General features: G+C 47.5%; 1 protein-coding gene across 4 annotated transcripts in view; it reads left to right on the top strand.

Moving 5' to 3' along the window:
• Ptpn5 (protein tyrosine phosphatase, non-receptor type 5) overlaps positions 1-27,298 on the top strand; it is a 62,025-nt gene that overhangs the window by 2,987 nt on the left and 31,740 nt on the right. For 2 of the 4 annotated variants that reach the window (XM_026784277.1, XM_013350261.2), the window contains exons 2-3: positions 15,219-15,314; positions 19,011-19,087. In XM_026784277.1, the coding sequence (XP_026640078.1) occupies positions 15,295-15,314; positions 19,011-19,087 (97 nt within the window). In that variant the 5' untranslated portion in view covers positions 15,219-15,294. The remainder of the gene's footprint in view (positions 1-15,218; positions 15,315-19,010; positions 19,088-27,298) is intronic. The other 2 variants (XM_026784276.1, XM_026784278.1) reach the window with 1 other exon arrangement.

The raw sequence follows: 27,298 nt of genomic DNA, 5'->3' as shown, positions 1-27,298 counted from the left end.
TACTCTAATATGTATATATTCCATACTTTCTTCATCCGTTCTTCCATTGAAGGGCATCTAGGTTGTTTCCAGGTTCTGGCTATTACAAACAATGCTGCTATGAATATAGTAGAGCATAAACTTCTGGGGAAGCTTGAGGTACAGCTACATTGAGCTCCCTCAAGGACAGTTGGGTGTCCCCAGGCAGAGTAGGCTGTCTGGTGACCAAGGGTGCCCCGAGAGGTGGGTCCAGGGAGTACAAGCACAACTGGATGGAGACAGGGTGAAGTTGATCGCCTTGGAGAATTCAGATGGGATAGGAGAACCAAGTTCAGTGTCTAGGGGCATGAGGTTGTCTCAAGATGGAGCTTCCTTGAGTGAGGTGAGCAGGCTAGCATGGAACAGAGCTAAGGTGACCACAAAACAAATCCAGGAGGCCACCATTGACATTGAAGTCTATGTAGATGGCATCCTCCTTCTAAAAGGCACTGTTTATACAGACTTCATAAAGAGCAATGGCCCGTAGGTTTGGGGTGTGCAGGAAGCTGCCACCCTGAGAGTGGGAGTCCCCGGTCCCATGTCCAGCTCCTCAGCACTGTGCAGCTCCGAAGCTCCTTGTGACCCCTCTGCAAAGCTTGTTCCTTGAGAAAAATTCTCCAGTATTTAGGATAGCTTTCAGGGCTGAACTATGTGTTGGGAAGAGCTATGGAGGGAGGGGAAAACATTTATATAACTACTGTGGGCCTGGTTTCCTCTCCTTTTACTGTGTGAGGGAATGTTTCCTGACTTAAAAGGATAATGCTAGGTTACTGAGTAGAGTTCCCAGGACAGAGGGACAATTCAGGAATTGATCGATACTCACAACATTAGCGCCTTAGCTTGAGACCCTTTGAGGATGTGAGATTTTTAGGTCTTCACAACCCTCCTCCCTAGAGCTAGTCCTCTTCCCCGCAGACCTATGCCTCGATTCGGTGCTCAGCTCGTGTCACCCGCAGACCTATGCCTCAATTCAGTGTCAGCCGCCTGTGTCAACACCCTGCTGGAGCTGGTTTGCGGTTATCAGAGTGACTTAACAATTAGTCTTTACATGTTGTCTGCAGGCTGTCCTTACTCCTGGTCACCTGTGTTCACTCTACACAGCATAGCAGGGGTGCTGATAACATCATCAACTCCATTAAGTGGGTGGGGCAGTTAAGACTGAAGACCACAAAGACTCCAGGGAACAATGGAAACAAAGCCCACTGAAAGAGTTTGGAAGGAGGTGGATTTCTTCTTCATGAGAACCAAAGTGGTTACTGGAAGCTAGGGCACCTGAGCTAGGTCTGAATGACTTCTATATTAGAACACAGGTGGGGTGTTTCCAAGAGATGGAAAGAACCTGAGCAGAGGGCACACATAGTCAAGGATTTAGAACATGGTCAGGAGCGGGCGGTGGTGGCGCACGCCTTTAATCCCAGCACTCGGGAGGCAGAGGCAGGCGGATCTCTGGGAGTTCGAGACCAGCCTGGTCTACAGAACTAGTTCCAGGATAGGCTCCAAAGCCACAGAGAAACCCTGTCTCGAAAAACAAAAAAAAACAACAAAAAAAAAAAGAACATGGTCAGGAAAAAAATACATCCCTACTGATGCAAAGAGTCAAAACCAAGTCATGACAAGGAAGGGTTGGTTGAGGCAGATGCTAGGGCCCTGAGGGCCTTCTGTTGACAGGGAGCTCAAATGGGAAAAGATGACAGTGGCCTAGGTGAGAATTAACAAGGATCTGGACTGGTGGTGGTTTCAAGAATGGGTAGAAAAGGAATCTGTCATCAACGAGACTGCATTGTCACCAAAACCTGAAAGTGACCAGATGTGGACACTTCAGAGGCTTTGAGGTTGAATGGAGGAGGAAGGAGACTTGAGAGGAGCAGGAGTGACTGACAGGAGCCTTGATGACTACTGGTGCAAAGCTTGGCTTGCCAAGCACCTGATACTGTCAAGAGCTAGCTCGCTCATCCATCCATCCATCCATCCATCCATCCATCCATCCATCCATCCTCTGATACATAGAAGCATCCGTGATGTGCTGGCTTGTTTCAGGTTCCAGGAATGTGTTGTTGTAAAAGATAAACTTCCTACGTCAGCCCCATCAGGAGGGAAAGAAAACAAAACCTAAGCAAAGATAAAATACTAGAGGTGGTGAGCAGTGCTCTGGAGAAGGATAAAGCAGGGTGAGGAGTAAGTGGGGGTGAGAAGTAGACTTGAGAGAGCAGTACTTTCTAGAAGAGGTTGCACGTGCAAGAGGCCTGGGATAAGAATAAATAGATATTTGTAAGGAGCTCTGCATTGCTATGAGAGATAGGCAAGGAAAAGTGTGCGAAAGGGGACAGGGCCCATCATGAGGCTGCTTATAGGTCTGAGGAATGAGACCCATAACACAGTGGTGTTAATGAGTCCAAGAGGACCCAAGTCCTATTTGTGTTCTTAGTGCCCAGCAAAACAACCCTAGTGCTACACAGTGGCTCATTAAATATAGCCATTGAAGGCATAAATGTTGGACCTGGCCATTCATGTATCAGATTGCATATCTTAGATGTAGATGAATCCATAAATATGTTGTTTCATAGTAAGGATATAGTGAACTTGTAGTACGGTCACATTCATAAAACTTAGAGGACTTGAATGCCTGTGTCAAAGACCCGTATCTTGGGCAGCAAGATGACTCAAACCTGACATCCTTAGATTGATCCCTGGAGCCCATGTAAAGGTGGAGAGAAATAACTCCCCAAAGTTGGCCTCTGATCTCTCTATACAGACCATGGTACTCGTGCACCCACGCTCAAACATAGTAATCTTCATATCTCATTCAGTCTGGCTGAATGTTGTAAACTCTGTTAATGACTTAGACTAAATAGAAAAATATGAATGACCACAAAAACAATTATAATGGTAACATTTAAGGTCTATTTCTTACTTCTGTTCATTTCACACTTTATCCTGCTGAACTCCTGCACCCTCCACCATGTTTTTAACAGAGATTCTGAAGACACTAAATTCTTGCACAAAGGCACAGGTTTGCAGGACATGGCATTATCATCTCCAGTAAAATGACAGATCCCCAAAAGGCAGAGAGAGCAACAGAACATAGAAATCATTTAGAGAAATATGAGTACTGCAGGTACCTAATTAGTTATTTAAATGAATCTGCAAGTGTCTCAAGGGCAAGACTCTAGAAGGTAGCTAGCCATATAGAGCTTTCGTGCATTAAACTAAACAAGGTGTGTATGGACATTTCAAATTATATAAGGTCCTATGCCAAAAACACCAGGTCACCAGAAATGACCCAAGCACTCATATGGACTGGTACCACTATTGGTGTGTATCGTGCTGGGACCCTAAACTTGCTCATGACTGAGTGATCTAGGTGAGGTTCTTCCGGTCTCCCAAACCTAGTCTCCCCTCTACTAACTTAGGGCTTGGGTTTCCAGGAGACTGCAACATTAAGCCCTTCTAGCTTGTGCAGTTGATAGTGATGCTGTGGCCCCTGTAGCCCTCAGGTAATTTCCGGGTGTGAAGCAGACAGGTAATGTGTTGGCCAGCTGTCAACATGAACTGTTCCAGAAAACAAGAGACCAGCTGTGAGGTGGCACCTTACGGAGAACAAGTTGACAGGTGGTCTTGGTCTTAGAATCAAAGACTGTCTGAACCTCCTGGTCCAAACCCCATCTGAATCTAGCAGATGCTTTGGCTCCGTATCCTGGAACAGGAAGAAAACATGGGACACAAAAGCTGGATCCTGGAGAAAATGGAGAGAGGAGAGAGCTGTGATCAAGGAGATGTAGGAGTGCTTGAGAGGGTATGCTTACGTCCCTGCTTTTAGTTCTTTGGGGGTACATCTATACCTACAGGTGAAATTGCTGGCTTATATGGTAATTCTGTGTTTAACTTTTTGAGAAGCTATGGGGTTCTTTTATTTAAAAAGGGGGGAATTTTTGTTTGCCTGGCATGAAGGAGACCTCCCATGGATGTTTTAGGAACAAAGGGTGCAGGAAGAAACCATTAATTTCAAACAAGTAAATTTTGTGTGAGCTCTGCATGATCTTGGAGGTTAATAGAGAGGAAGAAAGAGTGTAACAGATTACAAATGGGTGCAGCCTCCATTTCTGAAGAATTGCTGTGATCTGAAGGCACTGTGGGTGGAAAAGAATGCTCTCGGGAGAGACCATAGTGGGTGGAATTCATTCAAGCGTGCAGGTATTTACTGCATCGGGCATCAAGGTGGACATAGGAGCCTCGGCAAACAGCATGACCTGGAAGACCTTGCCCTTGAATCACTCTGCTCTAGTGGGGGCCAGGAAAGCAATCTGGCAACAGCGATCCCTATCAAAGTGTGTCTTGAGAATAAGACATGCAGACTTTCAGATAGACCTGGTGGTACCGGCTTGTAAACCTCACTGCTCAGGAGGCTGAGGCAAGAAGATAGTGAGTTCAAGGCAGTCTGGGTGACATAGGGAGACTATTCAAAACTAAAAAGAAAAAGATAGTGAAGCCAGAGATGTGGTTGAGTCATCAGAGTGCTTGTCTGGCATACAAGAAGCCCTGGGTCCAGTTCTCAGCACTGCATAAACTGGGCGTGTAGTGTATTCCAGTAATCCCAACACTTGGGAATTGGGGTAGAAGGATCTAAAGTTCTAGGTCATCCTTTGGCAACATAGTGAATTCAGTGCCAGCCTGAGATACATGAGACCCTATAGTTACCCTATCTTTATTAAGTATTGCTCACATATAATCTTAAAGTATCAGCCAGATGTACAATGATCTACTGAGTCTTCACAGTCCTGAGTGTTTGTATGTTTTAAGAATGTTCTTCGTGAGTTATATACATAGTATATAGCTGCTCTTATGTTTTCGCTTTTATGGAATCAGAAGTGTAAATTTCTTCCCAAGTCTAAAACAATAAAAAGATATCGATGTAAAAAGCTGCATTGCCCTCCAACCTTCAAAGGCAATAGTTAGGCCCACTTCTATCATTGTGGGAGAGTTTTCTCTTTTCTAGAGTTTCATGTAAATAGAGTCATGTCATGGGTGGTATTTTATATTAGAAAGTAGTTTTGGAGATCCACCCATGTAATTGGACCCACACAAATGGGTCCAATGACATTGATTTGGGTATTGATTTCTAAATGCCAACTAGAATAGTATCGCCTGCCTTACATCCCAAGGGGGAAAATGGTCTTTAGGTTCTAATCAGTGTCTTGTCCTTATGCCCAGCCTCCAGCCACACTGAATGGCCCCTTCTAGCCCATTGGCCTCACCAAGCCATTGTGTCCTGCTTCCTCCCACCCCAAACATCTTCCCTGCTCCCTAGGGGCCCCTTGTCTTTCAGCTCTCATCTGAGCAGCCTCCCAGACTCCAGTCACACCCTAGGCAGCCTCAGCCTTCACTTGACACATATCTGGCACCAGTCTCTAGATTGCAGGCTCATAGAGAGCAGAGACTGGGACCAGCTACGTGTCTCCAGAACGAGCTACATAGATGTGGATACGTTATACTGTGTTTCGTCTAAGATTCGTTCAGATACAAACAGATGAAGAGGCCCAGAGTCAAACACCAGGAGGATCCAGGGGAATCCTGCAGAAGTGGGAGGTGAGAGGGATTACAGGAGCCAGAGGGGTTGAGGACACCACAGGAACACAGCCCACAGACTCAACTAAGCAGGGCTTATAGGGGATCACAAAGACTGAAGTGACAACCACAGGACTTGTATGGGTCTGAGCTAGGTTCTCCGCTTATATGTTTGTAGCTGGTCTTGTGGAACTCCTGACAGTAGGAATACAAGTGTCTCAGGCTCTTTTGCCTGCTCGTGGGACCCTTTTCCTCCTACTGGGTTGCCTCATCCAGCCTTGATATGAGGGTTTGTGCCTAGTCGTCTTGTAACTTGTTATGCCATGTTTGGTTGATACCCCTGGGAGGCCTGCTCCTTTTTTGAAGGGAAACAGGAGAAATGGATCTGGGGAAAATGGGAAGCACCGGTGGGGGTAGGGGGGAAGAGTGTAAGGAAGGGAAACTGCAGTTGGGATGAAATATATGAGAAAGAATAAAAGAAAGGGGAAAAATAACAAGTATGCAAGTCAAGCCATTTTAATCCCAGCCCTTGGAGGAGGAGAAAGCAGGAGGATCTCTATGAGTTCAAGGCCAGCCTGGTGTGTAGAGAGAGTTCCAGGACAGCCAAGGTTACACAGAGAAACTGAGTCTCAAAAAACAAAAACAAACAAAAAGTATACAGCAGCCGAAGGGATGGCTCAGTGATTATAACACTGGCTGCACTTGAGGAGGATCTGGGTTTGATTGCCAGCACCCGCATGGCAACTATAACATCTTCAGAGATCCAGCACCACCTTCTAGCTTCCATGGGCACCAGACATGCATGCAGTGCACATGAATGCACACAGGCAGAACATTCCTGCACATAAAATAAAAATAAGCATTTTATGTATATACGTGTGTGTGCGCATGCATGTGCGTGCAACTGGAGATTATCTATTATATACTATATTTTATATTTATAGCATATATTTTATTATTATATTTGAATAGCATCTAAGAGGTCCTAGATTCAATTATCAGGACCACAAAATAAACATAAAAACACAATTTAAGAATAACAGTGGAGGGAGACAGTGAGATGACTCACTGAATAAAAGTGCTTGCAGACAAGGTTGACCTGAGTTCTATACCTGGAGTCCATATGGCTCCAAAAGTTGTCTTCTCTGTAAACAAACTGTGCTGTGTGTGTACATAAATGATTGTATGTATATAAAAATTTGTAAATAAGCTACAAATGTATCTCAGGACATTCTCTGAAGTTACTAACAGGAACGTGGTGAAAAGAAGTCTAATTTCTGAGCACGGACGAGATTCACAGCCTAGGACTTCTGGCCCAAGAAAAGCTCTGCAGCTCAGGAAGCCATAGGGAAGCAGAGACCAGTCAAGCAGAGTTGCCTGGAGGAGGTGAACTTCAAAGGTTTTCAAGAAGGAGCCTGTTTGGAGCCCTGGGTTACATAATCAGGATAATCTACAGAAAGCCTTAAAACCTGATCTGACCAGCCGTGCCAAATGCCGAGTCTCCAAAAGCCACCCTTCCCTCCTCTTTCTCTCCTTGTTCCTTCCTTCCTTCATCTTCTCTCACATCCTTCCTTCCCATCTCCTTCTAAACCTGAGTGCACGGGGAAGGACTGAGGGCTCATGGCGTTGCCTTTCCTCTCTTCTCTGCACCTTCTCCTACACTGGGTGAAACCCATCCCTTGTTCCTTCTTCACCTGGACAACTCATAGAAGCCGTAGTCATGGACAGAAGAGCCAGGGAATAGCCCTAGTATGGGGTGTTACCAGGCCCCAGACCGCCAGAACACTGGAGAAAGAGTTCAGTCAGAGCTCAGGTTGCATGCAGCAGCCTCCAAGGAGGAGGCACACACTGAGGTGGGACTTGGAAGAGAGGGCTGGAGGCCACAGCTTGGAGAGCTGGTCCAAACAAGAAGCATAGGAGACAGAGGCTGAGAAGCAGGAGAGAACATGGCTGGGGAGGGACCCGTTTCTCATGGAGGAGGACTTAGAGAATCCAATTATTTTTACCTGCTCCTACCCAGGTCTCTGGTCTGACTGAGGGTCTGGAAACAGCCAGGGCTCTCCGGAGGAGAGAGGAGGAGTTTGGCTGGCAAGCCCTTCTCAGCCTGCAGATCTCTTCAGCTGCAAAGACCCTTGGCAGAGCCTGAGGCAAGGGGAGGCTGACTTTTGTAGCTGATGGCAACTGCAAAAAAAAAAAAAAAAACCCTAGAGGTCTGTCTCCCCTGCCTCAGAGGAAGACTGGAGGTGACCCTCTGAGCTGGGTCAATGGGAACAGCGAGGGTGTTTAAGATGGGTGGCCACAGGATTGCCAGTGTGACATGTTTGATTGAGATGTCTGTTGAAGGCCATCCAGGGCCCCAGGAATGCAGCTGTTTCCAGAACACAATAATAAAAGAATTCACTCTCCAGAGCCCAGGACCAGGCATCTCCATGTCTTCTGTATTGGCCAGAGTGACCTCCATGTCAGATGCTAAATCTCCCAAAATTTCTTTCAGCTTCTACAAATGGATGGTGGTGTCGCCCGCTGTGGTGGTTTGAATGAAAATATGTGCTTCATTTCTGGGTTGTAGTTAAGTACAGACATAGTCAAGCTGACAACAAGAATAGCCCCCACAGCACAGCGGCAGCATTTACACCATAGGTATCGGCAAATGTTACAAAGAAGGGTCTTGTCACTGAAACCTGTTGCTGTGCTGGATTCAGGACTCCCTTTGAATTGCCACAGAACTGTATGGGAGGAAAAGGGGCTGTAGTCATTGGAGAACACCCCCAGCCTCACACATCAGAATAACAATTGGCACTCCCTCCTTTCACAAAGCAGTATATATCTGTGCAAACCAATGTGATTATGACATTTCCATCGTATGTGTGCACAATGTATTCAATCATGTTGAGCCTCCTACCATGCTCTCGTCCCCCTCCTTTCTCCTGATGTTCCTCCTCTTCCCACTTAATCTTACTTCTATTTTTGAGTCTATTTTTGTTTGCTTGGTTTTTGGTTTTGTTTTGTTTATCCAGACAGGGTTTTTCTATATAGTCTTGGCTGTTCTCGAACTCCCTCTGTAGACCAGTCTGGCCTTAAACTCAGAGACCCAACTGCCTCTGCCTCCCAAGGTCTGGGATTAAAGGCGTGCACCACCACTGCCTAGCTGCCTTATTTATTTATTTATTTATTTATTTATTTATTTATTTATATCCTACCTATTAGAGAAAATGTGGTATTTATCTTTCTAAGTCTGGCTCTGGTTCTATCCTTCTTCTAGCAAATGACATAAATTCATTCTTAGCAGCCAAATGAAACTCCATAGTGTGCACACACCACCCTCTTTATCCATTCAGCTGCTGAAGGACAGCTGGGCTGATTCCATGATTCCATACGTGAGTATTGTGCACAGTGCCATCATAACTTGAGTGTGCCGGAGTCCCCATCATCTGCTGGCTTAGATTTCTTTGGGAAATGCCTAGGGTGGTATAGGTAAATCGTATGGAAGCTCTATTTTTAGCCTTTTGAGGAACCGTCATACTGATCTCTATAGGGGCTGCACTAACCTAACATCCCCAGCAGCAGTATAAAAGAGATGCTTTCCCAGCATCCTCTTCGGAGTATGCTGTTTGGTTTCCTGAAGATAGCCGTTCTGATTAGAGTGAAGTGGTACCTCCAGCTATAACTTGCATTTCTCTGTTGGCTAAAGATATAGACATTTTTTCCCCATTATTTGTTAGTCATTTATGCAATTACCTTTGAAAATTGTTCAACAGCTGGAGTCTTTAGGGGCTTATGGAATCACATCCTGAACATTTTATGCGCATCTCATATAAAAACCTTGTATAGAACCCAAAATTCACGTAAGCTTCATAACAACCCTCTGCGTCTAAAGTGTGTAGCAGGTAAGGAAATGGGAACCTGGGAATTGGGCATCTTGGCCAAATCAGGCAGGCAGCGGGGAGCCTTAATTTGTAGAGAGATACCAGAGGCTTACATTTGCGTCGTTTGTGGTGATTTTAAAGCCACTTGTCAACACTCAAACTCTAGCTCATTTTGACTTATTTGCTTTTTTAGAACTACTTTTTGAACAATTGCCTGGATAAAGATTAGAAAGGAACACCCATATCTGAGACCATAAACCAAGCGGTTCAAATAGAACCTGACTCTGGGGCTGAAACAGTTTAAAGCCTGGCTCTGCTGTTTGCCAGGTGTGCTCTTGAACAAAGAATCCTCCCTTTCTCCCTTCCTCATTCTCTCTCTCCCTCTCCCCTCTCCTCTCTCTCCTCTTCCCTCTCACCTCTCTCTCCCTCTGCCTCTCCTTCTCCCTCCCTCCCTCTCTCTCTCTCTCTCTCTCTCTCTCTCTCTCTCTCTCTCTCTCTCTCCCTCTCCATCTCTCTCTCGTCTCTCTCTTTTCCAGACACATGTGTAGAAGGAGCATGTTGTTTTCTCCCTGGGATTAGAATGAGAAAGGAGAAAGAGGTGATATGTTTGGTGTGGGATCCAGCACACAGTAAAACCTAGTCAAAGGGAGGCCATGATGACCCCACCATAGCCCTGGGTACAAGTCCTCCCAGTGAGGCAGGACCCTGGACATTGATCACAGAACAGAGGGAAAGACCAGGAAAGTAGATACCAGGCTCTCTGGGGGAGTCAGCAGGAATTCTTGAAAAAGTGATATTTGAACAGGGTCTTTCATTTTTATTAGCATGAAATATGTCATTTTCATAAATAGATATTTTATTCTTACCCCCCACTACCCTTCCTACCCCCCCCCACACACACACACACACCTTGCTGGCCTGTTTCTTCTCCGTAAACAGTCCCCCAGTTCTCTTAAAGGGGAAATTCATGCTTTCCGGGCAGACAGATACAGAGACTTTTCCAGCAGAGAGGAAGGTGTATTCCCAAGGCTTCGGAGATGGGGTGAGAATCTAAGTAGAGGAAGCATCAGCACCCCCATGGGAGGTGTGATCACACCTTCACATTTGTGATTGCCTGTTTTCTCCTTACAAATTAAACTGTGTACCTGGGGAGGGGGGAGCAGAATGGAATGTTTTCAAAGTCTTAGAAAGCACAGGTAGACCAGACGAGCTTTGAACCCAGCCCTTCAGTTGTCCCTAGAGTCCCTGCCTGACACGCCATTCCTAATCACAGAGGTCCATCCAGCTGTGTGGATGGTCGCACTGCCCAATGATCCCAGCTGGACTCAGATTCCACCAACAGGTGGCTCAGCTTGGTTCACTCTCCGCACCTGGTCAGCAGCCTTTACCCAGTCTCTCTGCACCATGGCCTGAATTTCCTGATGCTGTGAGTGTCCTCTGTTGAGCCATTGCCACTCTGCCAGGGCCTCTTTTAACCTTGACAGCTGCAAAGTTGAAACCTGGGGGATAGGCCCATTCATAAACATCTTCTTTCTTTTTTTTTTTTTTGGAGGGGGGTATTGTTGTCGTTTTACACCTTTCATTTCCATTACAGGCTATGAATATTCAGATCCTATCACCCTGTGACTAGAGCCAAGAATTAGTAGGTTCTGGTCTGTGAGTGCATCTGTCTAAACACGGGTGGTACATGGCCACCATTATCACACACTCCTCACACTGCCTCCCAAGGCGGGCTTATGCTTCCTGGGAAACCAGTGGTCATATCCACCAATTTTTCTGCTCCCACAAAGGAGTCCAGGGAACCTCCCTAGGGGTGAGGTGCAGGAATCTCTAGCTCCTTCATGGCTAGCGCTATAAACCCAGAAGAACACTGTACCTCCAAGCCTGAGAGTATCTTCATCTATAAAATAAGAATCACCCATGCTTCTCCATCTCTCTGTGGAGGGGGCTTACTTGTATACTTCTATTTTTTTCTTTTTTGGGGGGGTTATTTATTTATTTGTTTTTATATCCTCATCAAAGTTTCCTCTCCCTCCCTTCTTCCCAGTCCCTCAGCCCACCCTGTCCACTCCTCCTTCGCTGCTTCTCTTCAGAGACAAGCAGGCCACCCTTGGGCAACAGCCAGCCATGGCATTTCAAGTCACATTGAGAGTAGGCACCTCCCTCTTCTATTAAGGCTGGATAAGGCAATCTGGTAGAAGGAATGGGTCCTTAAAGGAGGCAACAGAGTCAGAGACAGCCCCTGCTCCCACTGTGAGTCTCACACAAACACCAAGTTACACAACTATAACATATACACCAAGGGCCTAGGTCAGTCCCAGGAAGACTCACTGGTTGTTGTTGGTTCAGTCTCCGTGAGCCCCCATGAGTCCAGGTTAGTTGGTTCGGTGGTGTCCTTGACCCCTCTGGCTCCTGCAATTCTCTCTCCCACATTTCCTCACGATTCCCCAAGTCCCACCTAATGTTTGACTGTGGGACTCTGCATCTGTTTCCATCAGTTGCTGGGTGAAGCCTCTCTGATGACAGTTGGCCTAGGCACAAATCTATGAGTATAGCAGAATACCATTTGGAATCATTTCATTGACTTTCTCTTCATTTGTGTTTGGCTCTATCCTTGGTCTCTGGGGTATCCCATCTCTTGGTCCTGACCCTCAAGGGTGAGCTCCCTCTCCAGATGTGCCAGTCATGAGTTAGTCACTCCCACAGTTTCTGTGCCACCATTATCCCAGCACACCTTGTAGGCAGGACAAATTGTAGGTCACAGGGTTTGTGGCTGAGTTGGTATCCCGGTCCCTTCCCTGGAGGTCTTGCCTGGTTATAGGAGATGACTGGTTTAGGCTCCATATCCCCTTAGCGGGGGTCACCCTCATAGATTCATGGGAGTTTCCATTGCTCTCGGTTTCTAGCTCATCCCAGAGATGCTCCCCGCTCCAAGATTCCAGTTGTCTTTCCCGGTACTCTCTCTGTCCATTCACCCCCACCTGTGGAAGGGCTTTCTTACAGAGCATCCAGCGCCTGCTAGAATGTGTCCTCTTCCTATCTCTGAATAAGGTTGATACCCAGGGCTAGAACATGGGAGTGAAAAGTTCGGAATGTGGGTAATGGGGACAGATCTGTAACTGTGTATGATCTTGGACAGGTCACTTCACTTGGCAGAATCTCTATTTTCTTTTCTGGAAAAGTAAAGTAACAGTGTATTCCTTCTAGGCCAAATGCCTCATGCCATGCTCAACAAAGGGCCTGAAACTGTGCCATTGCCACCATTCCCTCTTAGGGCATGGAGAGTGGAAGAACAATACTGATCTGCCTGCTTCTCTCCCCTCTCTGGGCAACTCCTCCTGATTTCCATCGTCATCAGCCGTGAGAAACAGAGAATCTAGATTTTGAAGATCGGGAGTAGCTCAGGGAAGGAGAAGCTAGTATCCCCAAGTCCTGAGCTGGGTCCCAGGGAGGCTATGTGTAGTAATAAGAGCGGTGGGCTGCGTCCCCGGCACCCGGCCGCCCCCACGGCTAGCTTTACCCGAAATTATTACACGGAAACTGTATTCTTTTAAACACTGCTTGACCCATTAATTCCAGTTTCTTATTGGCTAGCTCTTACAAATTAATCTAACCCATTTCCATTAATCTTTGTAGCCCACGAGCTGGCTTACCAGGAAAGATCTTAACCTGCATCTGTCTGGAGTGGGAGAATCATGGCGACTCCTTGACTTAGCTTCTTTCTCCCAGCATTCTGTTCTGTTTACTCTACCCACCTAAGGGTTGGCCTATCAAGGGGCCTAGGCAGTTTCTTTATTAATAAGAAATCACTCCCACATCAGCTTTGGACCCTCACGCTAAAGATGGAATCAGGACAAGATGCCTTAGCCACATCCATGAGCCTCTGGTGTCTCTTCATGTTGCTTGCACAGTTGGCCCCTGCTTCCTAGTCCTTGCATGGTGGCCAAGGCCAGCAGAGAACCTCTGTGTGTCCACTGTTCCTATCTAACAAAGTAGGGGTTTGGGTGTCTCTCTGCAGCCCCCGAGCCTCAGATCACAGTGGAAGCAAGAAGATAGAGTTCAGCCTGAGCCACTTGGCCAAACCATAGACAACAGCAGGCTTAACAGTACTCCCTCCATTGTCTCCAAGGATGGGCATAGTCCTTGGCTATCTCATTTGCCCTGAAGCTAAACCAGGCAGCTAGTCAACATTCAGGGCTTTGAGACCTTCAGAAGCATGCCCTGGCCCTTTCCATGAGGTAGCATTGTCACACCACTGCTCTCATTTTTCCCCTCCATCGTGTCTTTGTTGGTCACCTACACAGTTTCTGGGCATCTGCTATTTTACTAGGTTAGGTGATAGCCCCTGGGGAACTAAAAAGTAAACTAGAACTTAGGAGTCAGTGAGGCGTAGCAAGCAAGGGCACTTGCTACCAAGCCCAATGGCCTGAGTTTGATACCTGGAGCCCACATGGTAGAAGGGGAGAACACTCTCTCAGTGCACGTGCAGACATGCCTACACAGCGTTGAGAGTGGCCGTGTCACCTTTCTTGGTATGAAGACAGCTCTCCACATCCTCACCACCCACACCTCTTCCTTGTCCAGAAGATTCCATCTAGAGGGGACCCATCTTCCTCAAGACACAAAACCATAAAGGACAGCTTCTCAGAGAACATGGCTTTGGGAATCTACAGCCGAATTTTCAAGGTTCCTAGGACGTGTCTGTCATGTTTCCCTGTAAGCGAGTATAAGGAGAAGGAAAATGTGGAGGAAATTGGTACCAGTACGCATCTCAGCCCATCATCCCGTCCCACGCCTCCCTCCCTTTCCATGCTTGTCTTGTCAGGCTGGTGTTCTTTCCATCATGAATGTTCCCCGCTTTCTCTCAACTCCACGTGACCTCCTCTGCTTGGACACCACTCCCATCCCACAGCCACTCCCACTCACCCGTCAATCTTATGACTCCTCTACCTTGTTTGGGGTCTTGATGGTACACCAGGGAACCCTGAACTTTTCCTATCAGACATTGACGTGGGCCTGGCTTCTTTCCTACCTGCATCGTGCAAGAGAGGCTTGTGTTTGCTGTGTTTGCACGGTTGACACACAGTAGCTGTTTGAAGTAAATACACTTTAAAGAAATGGATGGGCCAGTCCTTATGTTAGACTCAAAAGAGAGAAACCCAAGTTGCCAAGCCCCTTAGCTGAGCATGTCCAGCTCCTTCCATCCTGCCTTCCTTGGGTCTCAGGTAGTCCCGTGCTCCACAATGCCACCCACAGAATGGAATGAAAGGGAAGTCTTTCATCTGAGTACACCTCAGCCAGAGAACACTCAGCCCCCTTCTTCGGGATCCAGTGCTCTCCCAAGTTTGTGGTCTGCTCAGACGAGGGCGCAGATGGCTGGACAGTGGACAGATGGGCCAGGAGGGTAGGCAGCTTGCTGGGATGGAAATAGCATGAACTAGGCATTGGGAGTCCTGGGTGCAGAGCCTGTCTGTTCCCTGAGTTTGCTGCACACGTCATTCTGGGCTCTTTGGCTGGCAACAACAGAAACACTTAGTAACCCAGGTGGCAAAAATACTTATTAGAAGCCTTGGAACATGACACAGGCGTGATGGGCTCCTTCCTGTGACAAGGGGCAGACAGATGAGAGGGTTGGTAGCGCCTAACAAGATTTCAGGATTTGGCGAACTACCTGCAAACAATTGTTCCCACCCTGGGTGACCTGAGTTACTTCTCTGTGCCTCCGTTTCTCCATCTGGGTATTCTGAAGCTGGCCTCTTTCTCTTTACATAGATAGTTTGCTTTTTCCTGAGGGAAATTCCTGGCCCTGGCCCCAGATGGCACTTTTTCCTACCCGGATACCTTGGGAATGAAGTCTGAGGGAGCTAGGTGAGTGATGCTGTTTTAATAAATAACTAAATAAATAAACAGTAGATTTTAGGCTATGCAGACTTTATGACCAGATGCCACCTGCTGAATCCAATGCCCCTTCCTTCCATCTGTGTTGCTAACCTCCACTTCCCCTCTGCTGCAGACCTCCCAAGCCCATGCTGGCATTGGGAGGCCACGCAGCCAAGTGCAAGAAAGGCACCCCACCCAAGAGGCAGAGCTCATGACTTATGGTAGATGTTTTTGCTCTAGTGCCTCTGCTGACACTTAAGCCTCACCTCCCTTCCCATCCCTGCCCAGCCTATTTCCAGTTGGTGCCCCAAGTGTAGCACTTGTACTGGCCAAGTCCTTACTCTGGCGACCAATCACCTACTAGAAACATCCTTTCCGAAGTAGCTCACGCCTTCCTTTTGGAGGGCACTTCCTCCTCCCACAGGCTTGGGGGGAACTCTGCCCCATATACAGAAATCAGTTAAAGGAGATGCCAGAGCACAATCACGTTGGCATCTCCAGCTCTTCATTCAGATGAGAAGGGCCCTGGCTTGCTCGGCATTGTATTGCTGGGACTGTCATAAGCCTTGCTCACAGGAGTGCTTGGCAAACGCAAGTTGAAGGCACCCATCATCTCTGAGGCTCTGTGCATCTCAGAGCAGCAGTGGGAAGCCATTGAGTGAGTTGCTGCCTGTTGACACGGGAGACATTAGCCAATGTTTCCCAGGTGATAAGGGATGGAGAAGGAGAGGGTTGCCCACAGCAATCCATTCCAAGCTGCTATTTCTGCTGCTGGTGGGCAAAGAGAAAGGCAATACCCAGAGACAGGGCTTCTCTTGTGCTGTGTGAATGGACCATTCCCCCCACACACACACCTGACACCGCCTAGACACACAGCTCTTCTGAGAAGGGAAAGGGTGGGGGCTGGAGTCTCTCTCTCTCTCTCTCTCTCTCTCTCTCTCTCTCTCTCTCTCACACACACACACACACACACACATACCTGACACTGCCTAGACACACAGCTCTGAGAAGGAAAAGGGTGGGGGCTGGAGTCTCTCTCTCTCTGTGTCTCTCTCTCTGTCTCTCTCTGTCTCTCTCTCACTCACACACACACACACACGCATGCACACACACCTGACACCGCCTAGACACACAGCTCTGAGATGGAGTAGGGTGAGGGCTGGAGTCCACCACAGGGCACAACCACACCGTGCTCCATTTTCCTCCACAGTGTTGAGGTGCTACTCTCTGTGCTCTTCTGATTATGAAATTAGTCATTTTCTAGGAAGCTTATTTATAGCGTCCACTGCACACACGCCAGTGCTGAGCTATTCTGCACGTGGCTGGGGTGTGAAAGCAGGTATGAGTCATATGTGGGTCTCCTTCCAGATGCCTTGGTTACCTTTCTGCCCCATCATGGGCCACTGTCTTGGGGTATCCTCCATCCAGGGGAGCTCTTATAGTAAAAACAAGCTCAGGACTGAGAGTGTTCTCAAACCCAAACCCTATGGCCCCCACTTTTGCATTCACCCTGCTTCAGTGCCCTCCTCTGAAATGAAAGGTCTTCGAGATCCATGGTTCCCTGCCAGCTGTTGAGGACGGTTCCAGGTGGCTTAACAAAGACCCACCCATAAAGTGGCTCAGATTATGGCTGCTTATGGTAGCTGATGTTTTCTGAAGCACATTACAGCGCCACTATCTTTTTCTACAGTTCTTTGTCTATAGAACCTCCTCCTATAAGCCAGGCACTGAGCTGGGCTTTGAAGATGCAAGCTAAGTAAAAGGAAAAGTCATTGCCCTTTTGCAGCCTGTATCCTAACGGCTGGCAATGATGTTGATCCAGCAAGCATCAATTAAAATAGACTTCCTAACTGTGCCGAGTGCTGAATAAAAAAAATATCCCAGCAAGTAGAGACAGATGCACAACCCAGGCCGAGCAATGTGAATGCAGAGGTGTGTGCAGGAAGGAGCCCATCCAAAGCGCCCCGAATAGCGGTCAAGGGCAGGAAAGACAGAAGGCAATGCTGAAGGAGAAATAATCTACTTATCTGAATTTCAGCATGTTTGTCTTTGGTCTTAGTGAAACGGGATGCTATGGGAGTATTTTTCCGAGGGAGGTTAAGTGGTGAATTTGAAGAGCTGGTGCTAGCTGAAGGCGGTCCCATCCTGTGTGCAGATTGGGAACCTCACAGCCCTGTAAGTGATAGACTTTGGCACTGTGTTGGAGAGTGAATGGGTGCCCAAGACCATTAGGTAAAGACCACAGTTGCAAGCAGGGTTGCCTTGAAGGAAGTGTCCCTCTGTCTTTGAGTCATCTGGTCTCTAGACTCGGGATTCTCAGAGATGCTGACAGAGTGTGTGTGGGGGGGGTGGGGGGGGGATAAAACAAGACAATGCAAGTTGAGAGTGAAAGATACTAGCATGGGAAGAGCCAGCCCTATCCTGGCCTGTTTGCCCTTACTATTGAATTCTGTAATGTCTCTAAAAGAGGCTGTGGGATGGATGAGAGACCACACTGCAGGGCTGCTGGGCAGAGAGGCTGCTGACCTTTGAGACTGCTTGGAGTTTGGGCTAGTGAGTCTGCGTTGAAGGTTATGCAGCTGCCAGTTCTCCTGGTTAAACTAAGATGTGGGACCTAGTCTTAATGGATGTGCTCTCCATCAAGAGAGCCAGCGCGGGAAGGACTAAGAAACTCTGAGGCTACTGTCCTCTGCAGTCCTTCTCTCGGGGCATGGCCACAGCCATGACTCAACCACAGAAGCACAGATCCCAGACTCCCAGAATGCATAGGAAACAAGAAGGATGATTCTCCGATAGACACAGCCTGACTTGTGTGGTCCAGCCCTGATCCAACCCACGACTGCCAAGAGTCGGGCATGAAATGGAGCCAGAAACATTGGGGGCACACACCTGCATTGCCAGAGCAGGGGATTCTGTAAGTGCCATGGTGTTCTGCCCTCCAGATTTTCTGAGACTGAAGACACTTTCTGTGATCTAATTGATTTCCAGCAAGCTTTTTCCAGATCACTGTGTGAAGAAAGAAAATTAGACCCTAGGGCAGTCTATTGGGGACCCTGGTGGGCTAGAAATAGGGTTTTCTAGGGGCTGGATAGATGGCTGGGTGGTTCAGAGCACTTGTTTTTGCAGAGAACCAGGCTTCAATTCTCAGCACCCACATAGTGACTCATGAAACTTCCTCTCTTTATGCACACCGTGGCGCAAACATGCACATACCTACACCATTATCATCATCACTGTCATCATCATCACCACTAACAAAGGAATTAGGCGCAGAATAGCACAGTAAAAGTATTGAGTTTAGAGTTCTCCAGTGTAACTTCAAACCCAGCTTCACTCTGATGAGACCTTGGACAAGTCCCACAAACCTCCTAAGCCTTGTTTGATGAGCCTTGTTTCATGAGATCATGGTGAGGACTCTGTTTTCAGAGTCTCTGAAAGGTGAGCCAGTCTGGTGGTGACGGCGCCGGTGGCGATGGTGGTGGTGGTGGCAGTGATGATGACAAACCCTGCCTCTCCTCTGCAGCTTGATGCCATAAGAGGCTTCTTGTCCCCTTTGGTCCCCTGATGAGGTGGAGGTAATCAAAAGAATACTGAGAGAAGCAGCTTTTCGTCTTCGCTGGAGGCTGGGACTCTTTGATCTTGGACCACCAGTATCCTCTGACAACAATTTCTCTCCCACTGCAGGAGTGAGAGAGAGAACCAGGCTGCTGATGACTCCACGGGAGGGGCCCTGGACATGTGCTGTGGTGAGAGGCTGTCGGGTAAGTCTAAGCACCCCTGTGACCCAGGAACTCAGTCTGGAGAAAGAGGGTACCAGCTGACACAGAATTAGAAGTCTGGTTGCCTGTGACGTTGCTGTTCTAAGGTCTCTGTATAGATGGGGCTTTGTTTCTCAAACCCTCAGTGTTTTTCTGTCCTAGGGTCATTTAGGGAAGTTCTGTGTCCTCTGAGAGTAAGAACAGACATCTGAAGGTGTGCTCAGAGGGAGAGAGGAAGAAGAAAGTTGGCAGGGAGCTTAGCGTGGAGAGAGAGCAGCTGACCAGTGTCAGTGCAGGCCTCGGGAGCAATGGAAGAAATCTAAACCAGGTGATAGGGTCTGAGCTGAAGGTGGCCAAACAGCCTGCAGAGCTGCCTGTCAGTCCTGCAGAGAAGCCTGGCTGGGAGTCAGAACCTGAGGCTGGAGTCCAGGTGCCCACAGATGTGGGAGTCTGCCTGCCTGCACCCCTGCCATGGCTGTCACCATGGAGACGGCCAGGGCAGTGTGCCCACAGAGTGGCAGCATGGCCCACCAGTTGGAGACCATATTCCTGGTCAAAATAAACGGCATTAAAAGGAATAGAGTGGAAAAGACAGTAAAAGGGGGTTCTATTTTCTTTTTATATGTTTTAATTATTTTTTCTTATAACAAGCGTCTGTTGTGGCAATATTTCAAAATAAAGGCAAGTGAAACATTTGGAAATTTGCCATACCTTTGTGTGCCTACATTTTCACATCCTCCACCCAAATGTTTGTTTGAAAAATATCCTTTTGAATTCGAACTTGGAAACCTCAAACTTGTGGCGTCTGAGAAACCTCACGATCGTTCTAGGTAAGACGCTTAAAAATGCAGTCTCCGTGTGACATTTACGGTTGACATTGAAAACAAATAGATGAGACTCGGAAGCAGTGGCTTCAAAATAAGCAATTACAGGATCCACTGCCCACCCTTCCCATCTCCCTGGCTCCCTCAGCCGCCTGAACCCTTGGTGCAGTTCCCCCCTCATCCAGCAGGGGCACCATTCCACACCATGAGCCCCTGTTTTTGCTGGTGGGGAATGGATGCTCTGCTTAGGAGGCATCCTGGCAAGGACCCGGGGAGCTAGTTGGAAAGAAAGAATTCTCCGAAGGTTATGAAAGCTGAGTGTCTGGAGGGCCACCGTATGCTGGGGGACAGCAGATCTGTTCTGCATATTTTTAGGAGTGTGATGTAAGCCCAACACAGAGACATAAAGAAGATCTGGGCCCACGAGATGAAGAACTTACTTTGTGACTCTCACAATGGTCCAGTCATAGAGCTGATGATTCCAGAGGAGGGAAATGAGTGTTCCATCACTGGAGGCATTCAACTATTGGAAGACAAGCAATGGAGAGGAAATTTCCACAGTGGGTGGGAGGTCTCAGTGACGTCAAAGTTCCTTTCAACTATTAAACACTTCTGTGATTCAGATATGAGTCATAGGATTCAGAGATGACTCTCCAACCAGAGATGGCCCCACTGGCTAGAAAATACCCACAGAAAGTAGGATATAATGTATAGGAACCCAGGGAGGAGCATGGTGGGGAGAAAAGAGCATGGGACTTGGCATTTGAGTCTGACTAGGCTATTTCCAGCCTCTGTGTTTATGGACGAGTCATTTAACCTTGCTGGACCTACCACCAGCCCTTCCTCTGAAAATGGAAATAACAGCAACATGAATATGACTACGAATCTTCACAAGAAGAAATGCAACCACTCATTTGTTCACCAAGTCCATTTATTGAGTACCTACCGTGTCTCGTATTCTGTACTGGGTGCTGGGGATATGCAGGGAGATGAAACACAGTCCCTGCCTTAATGAAGGTTCACAACAAGCTCTGTGCTAAGCCAATTCTGGAAAATGGGACAGAGCCACAGCAGAGAGGTTACAGTAGGAAGCACGATGTGTTTAATTCTATCTCCTCCCCTAGAGCCGGCAAACAATGTCGAATGGAAGAGGAGATTAGTCATCTCCGTTGAAGCTGGCACCTTGCCTGCCTTATGCAATACTCGGGAAGTTGGTATCATTTACTGCCCCCATCTTACAGATGACAGGACCAAGGCCCAGGGAAATTGGGCTTCCTTCCCAAATTCCCTTAGCTAGATGATGTTTGGCAAGGGAAGGCCCAGTCAACTAGCCATTCCTGAGCTTGTGTCCTCACCACTACCCTGTTCTTACCTCCATCGTCTCTGGAGAGTCAGTGTTGTTTGCAGAGGGGGAAAGAGTGAAGGGTGTTTGTCCCCAGAGAGGATAAGGCAGTGTCACTGTGTCTGTCTCCTTCTATGTCCTACTTCTTCTAGAAAGCCCTGTCTGCCAAGGGCCAGGAAAGTATACGCCTGCTAGACACCCATGCTGCCGGGCAGATGTGGTATTGTAATAATTATTCATCTGTTTAGGACCATGCGCTCTTTAAGGCAAGCCCCTGTCTGTCTCACTTCTGTGTCCTCCTTGCCCACTGTTTATTGAGCCATGTCTTCATTTATTCCCCATTAACTAAGCGCCTGCATGTGGCTGGCACTGCAGTAGATTCAGGAGCTTCACTAGCTGAGAGAGTGCCTACCCCACAGGACTGTATTATGTATGAAGAGTGGGTTTCAAGCCTGAAGAGATGGCTCACCTTGTGAAAGCACAGAGCATCCAGGTTCAGTTCTTAGCACCCATAAATTATCTATAACCCCAGTTGCTCCATGAATATTGCATGCATGGAGTGCATAAACTTATATGCAAACAAGCGTCCATACACATTAAATTAATTAATTTAAAGAAGAAAAAAAGTAGGGCCCCAGGTTTTAGACCTGACTCAGTCACTAATCAGTGAGATGCTCATTTCTCCTCCCTGGACCTGCTATCTATAAAGTGTCATGATTAATCTTCAGTGCCGTACGGAATTTTTGGATGGCTCAGTGAATTAATAGAGAGCTGGGAGACTAGCTGACACATAGTGGTGCTACGTAAGTGTTCACTGTAAAGGGAAGACAGGCAACAAACAAGGAGAGGGGGCGTCATGGGGCAAACAGTGGGGAAGACTATAGAAGAAGATGAAAACTAAGCCGAGGGGCGTGGGGAAGGCCTGGAAGGGAGTTAGCATTGTGACTGTGTGGACCTGAGCCCAGTGTGGAGCAGATTGCCACAAAGGCTGGTCATCCAGATCTGCTGACTTAAATGGAAACGTGGACATAAAACAAATGGAGGTATAGAGGCCCAGAGCACTGGGGTGCTGGGCCTCTAGAAGAGCCCATAGACACTGTGAGCAATCGCATAAAGATAATAATGGTGTAAGAATACAGCCCTCAGTAGTTTCTCTCCCTCCCTGCTGCCTTCCCTGCTGGGCAAGACACAGGCAGAGCGAGGGCCAGCCATGCCAGGATGACTCATTCATTCCCACACAAACTTCAGAGTAGCGGGACATGGATAACACTCAGAGCCTCGGTCACCAAGACCCGAGCTAGCATCAGCCAGGTCATACAGACCTCTTAGATAATACTTCCTGAAGTGAAGATGTCTTTAGACATCACCAGCAACCCAGGAAGCCCACAGCTGCCTTCAGAGCTGCTCACACCCTCCAGGGTCCTCCCACGTTTGCTCACACACTTGTGTTTGTTCTCATTGGACACAGCCGCATGCTCACGTACACACATACGCATGCCCACACAGTCACCCAAGCACGTGGCCTGCCTCAGACTCACAGGGCCCTGCGGGGGTGGACACGTACCTTCAGAGGACACACACCTGCATATCTTCTTCCTCTTGCACGCTCAGCTCTCTCGGCTCTGCAGCTCCACCAGCCTTCATGCACCATACAAGCTCCCTGGCAACTAAAAGACACACTAGCTCTTTTACTCTCTTTGGGTCTCCTCTGGGACTGCACCCTGATCTCGTGAGCATGCACAAAGATCAGAAAACGCACTCCCTCCTTCTGCATCCCCTGTCCTTTCCTTGGCACTTAGTCCCTCTTGGTTTTGGAAACCAGCAGGAGGCACTTGGCGTAGACCTGGCTGCCTTCACCACTCCATGCATGCACAGACTTCTTTCCTTTCCCCTCGTGAACACATTCCTTTGCACACGGTCACTTTGTTCTCCTTCACTCCCCTTGCATGCTCACTTTACTTGCTTTGCAGTCATCCAAACACATGAGTACATTCAAACCCACACCCCCTGCTCTTTAGTGTGTAGGTGTTCACATTTGCATGAAAGCTGACAATGCTACGGATGCTGGGGCCTCTGTTCCTTCCCCCAGCTAGCACTGGTATGGGCCTAGCCTCAAATCCAATAGCTTCCTTGGAGTACATGGGAGGTAGAGGATATCACGGCCAGTGATGACCAGGTTGTGCAACAGAGTGACATCATTAAGTCTTGCTTTCTGTGTCTCTAATGAGCAGACTTATGGGCTGGTTGCCTCCTAAGATTTGTAGGAACTGAGGCCAGATCACAAGTGTGCTGTGGGGTAATGCTCTTGTACACTATAAAGATTTGTCATTCATATTGGCTTAATAGATGCTGGTTGGCCAGTAGCCAGGCAGGAAGTATAGGCAGGAACAACCAGACTAGGAGAATTATGGGAAGAGGAAAGGCAGAGAGTCCGTTGTAAGTCAAACACGGAGGAAGCAAGATGAGAATGCCTTACTGAGAAAAGGTACCAAATCACATGGCTAAACATAGATGAGAATTATAGATGAATTTAAGTTGTAGGAGCTAGTTAGCAGTAAACCTTAGTAATAGGCTAAACAGTTTATAATTAATATAAGCCTCTGTTTATTTAGGATTGAATGGTTGTGGGACTGGGTGGGACAGAAACTTCTGATTACACAAATGAAGCCTCTAATGATATACCACCTCTGGTTGAACCTTGTACTGCAAAGACCCTTGTGCGTATGCATGTGGGCACATCACTCTGTATAAGCAGCAATCATGGTCCACAGTTCACCCCAATCAGTATGTAGCCTCAGAAAGAAGCTCCTGAAGGAAAAACCTTGCAAGCATCAGGTTATGATGAAAGCAAATTCTGAAGTCCTCATTATTAGAGTAACACTTGAGGAGAGGACATGAACACTAGATAGGTGCATGGGTACCTCTCCTGGGCATTGTGAATTATTTCCCTATGAGAATGGCATGGCCAAGTGAGAGGAAGTGCAAGCCCCATGTCTAAGAATGCCATTGCTCTTGAGACCTGGATACTCCAGGGGCGCTTTATATAAGACTAGAGTCATGATAGTCCTGGATACCCTGAGGGTTAAGTGTGTGACATTCACCTGGGTTCATACAAGGTTTCAAGTATACACTGTAGGACTAAAACTGGTCTTTTTGGTAAGAACAGAGATGACTTCTTGGACTGGTGGCTATGAACCCTACTCCATCTTTTATCTTGGTATCTTGAAGGTGGGCTTTAGTCCAGCTCCAAATACAGTGCTCTGTGTGTCTGCTCACCAGTGTTCAGTGGGTTGTCCCGAGCCAGGGATTAGGACTCAGTCTCAACAAGAAGCAATTGCTTACCTGGGTGCTACTTTATGGAGTAAAGGAGGTGGAGGCCTGTACTAATGAAGGCTTGATTATCCTCACTTCCAGTGACCCCATCTGACCAGCAGAAGGGCCACAGCTTTCGCTGCATTCCCATCATGCCTCTGAAGAGCCTTTGTGCTAGAAGCCGATGGACTGTTGAAAATGCCCTTTGACCAACTCAAATTTATGGAGCATCCACTCAGTCCCAACATGTCCCAGTTTAGTGGTATAGTGCTGAGCAGAGCAGATGTATACTCCTCTCCTCTCAGAGAACACGGGAATCCAGGGAAGGCTTATGTGCAGGCCTAGAGACAAGAACCGAGAAAGGCTCCCTGAACCCATGCTAGAGGATGAGTAGGTCCCTACTCAAGTCTCCAGGGGCCTCTATCAAGCACTGTAAGAAGATAGGTAACCTCAGAAGGAGATTTAACTTCCATCTGCTAAACCCTGTCCTTACTGAGCATCCAAGTCCGGTGCCCGGTACTGGTTCTAACTGTCCTGGGAGCAGGTGCAGGAACCCTAGTGGGCAACCAGAGAGAAGGCAGACTAAATGTGGCATATGGCTGGGGTGTTGCTGATGCCTGTCCACAAGCACAGCACACATTCTGCATGTCTTTCTCTTTCTGTGGTATGGGGATAGAACTCGTGGCCAATGTGCACACTGGGTCAGCACTGAGCTATACATGTAGCCACCATTCTACAGGTTCTTATTTCTTTACCAGACTGGTGCTCCTGTTTTCTTTTCTTTTTTATACATTTTTATTGATATTTATTGAGCTCTACATTTTTCTCTGCTCCCCTCCCTGCCTCTCCTTTCCTCACTTCAACCCTCCCCCAAGGTCCCCATGCTCCCAGTTTACTCAGGAGATTGCCTTTTTCTACTTTCTACTTCCAGTGTAGATTAGATCGGTGTAAGTCTCTCTTAGTGTCCTCATTGTTGTCTAAGTTCTCTGGGATTGTGGTTTGTAGGCTGGTTTCCTTTACTTTATGTTTAAAAACCACCTATGAGTGAGTGCATGTGATAATTGTCTTTCTGTGTCTGGGCTACCTCACTCAAAATAATGTGTTCTAGCTCCATCCATTTTTCTGCAAAATTCAAGCTGTCATTATTTTTTCCTGCAGTGTAGTACTCCATTGTGTAAATATACCACTTTTTTTTTATCCATTCTTAGGTCAAGGGGCATTTAGGTTGTTTCCAGGTTCTGGCTATGACAAACAATGCTGCTATGAACATAGTTGAGCACATGCTGTTGTTGCACGATTGAGCATCCTTTGGATATATACCCAAAAGTGGTATTCCTGGGTCTTGAGTAGGTTGTTTCCTAATTTTCTGAGAAATGGTCCTATTTTCATTTAGGACTATTCACGCATTTAGAGATGTTTACACCGACTGATAATTTGAGTCTTTAGACCATTATAGAGAAACAAAACACTGTTAGGAGGTGCTAAGATACTAATAGAGTAACATTTTGTGGAGAGGCCCTGGCCAGGTATCCACTAGTCAACAGTGGTAGAGTTTAACTAGTCTCTGACACCAAGACAGAAATGCGAACAGGAACCCATGTTGCTGGGCCTAGAAGTGCTTAGGGGAGGTAGACAGACCTGGGTTTATGTTTTAGCTCTGCCACCAACTGGCACTATGGCCTTAGGTAAATCATCATTTTGACCTCAAAATTCTATTCTCTAAACTATAGATGGTGGTGTAAGATATTCACAGGGGTCATGATAATGAGTTAATAGATTGAAAATTTTATTGCACGGCATTCAGGCAATGGTAGCTGACAATGATGGTGATCATTCCAGAGTACGGAGCATAAACGGAAAAATTCTTGCATTATTTTGAGCCTGCTCCAAGGCTCAGATGTCAAGTTCTGGGCAGTCCTTCAGCAAAATAGCTATAGCTCTACCATAACTCCCCACTACAGGCCTGGGATCTCACAGAGCCAGCCGAGCCCCTGGAGAGGAGCACTGTCTGTTTGTAAAGTCAGGTAGGAAAGGGGCCAGCGTTGGTGGGAAGAGAATCTCTGTCTGTTTCCCTTCACTGAGGTGGACACAGCTGTGATACTGTAGGAAGGTACCTGGACGTGCAGGGACCCTGAAAAGAGAGTCTCTGCAGCAGCTGTCCCCACAGTGGTTGATGCCAAAGGCCACTGAGATAGATGACAATTCATCACATTCCTAGACATGTGGGAACAGACACTCTCCTTTTCCTTTGCTTTGTCCAGTCTCGAGCTACCCTAGCTCTCACTATATTCTGTACACCTTCTTAAGGTAAGTCCTTACAACGTCACCCTGTGCTCCCGCTCATGTCTTCTCAGACCTCAGTGTCTGCTTGGTCAGCTTTATTTACCTTCTCATGAGCGGTCTCAAAACTCAGGAGCTTCCAACAAAGCATCTTACCTGCTCATGAGCTACAGACCAGGCAGGGTGTTCTTCTGACCGGGCTGTGTTCACCTGCTTAAGGCCTGGGAAACAACGTCCATGAAAGCTTTCCTTATGCATCTGGGGCCTCGATCTCTGCCGTGTGAACCTGCTCTCTCTTTAGTTAGCCTGGACTTGTAGTAATAGGGGCGGCGGGGCCCCAGCACCCCAGCCGCACCCCGGCCACGTCCGGCTAGCTTATGCCCTGAAATAATTACACGGACACTGTATTCTTTTAATGACTGCTTGGCCCTTTAGCTCTAGCCCTTTTCTCGGCTA

Source organism: Microtus ochrogaster, chromosome 22 (genome assembly GCF_000317375.1).
Source record: "Microtus ochrogaster isolate Prairie Vole_2 chromosome 22, MicOch1.0, whole genome shotgun sequence".
Taxonomy (NCBI): Eukaryota; Metazoa; Chordata; class Mammalia; order Rodentia; family Cricetidae; genus Microtus; species Microtus ochrogaster.
This window is presented reverse-complemented; position numbering and strand designations above follow the sequence as displayed.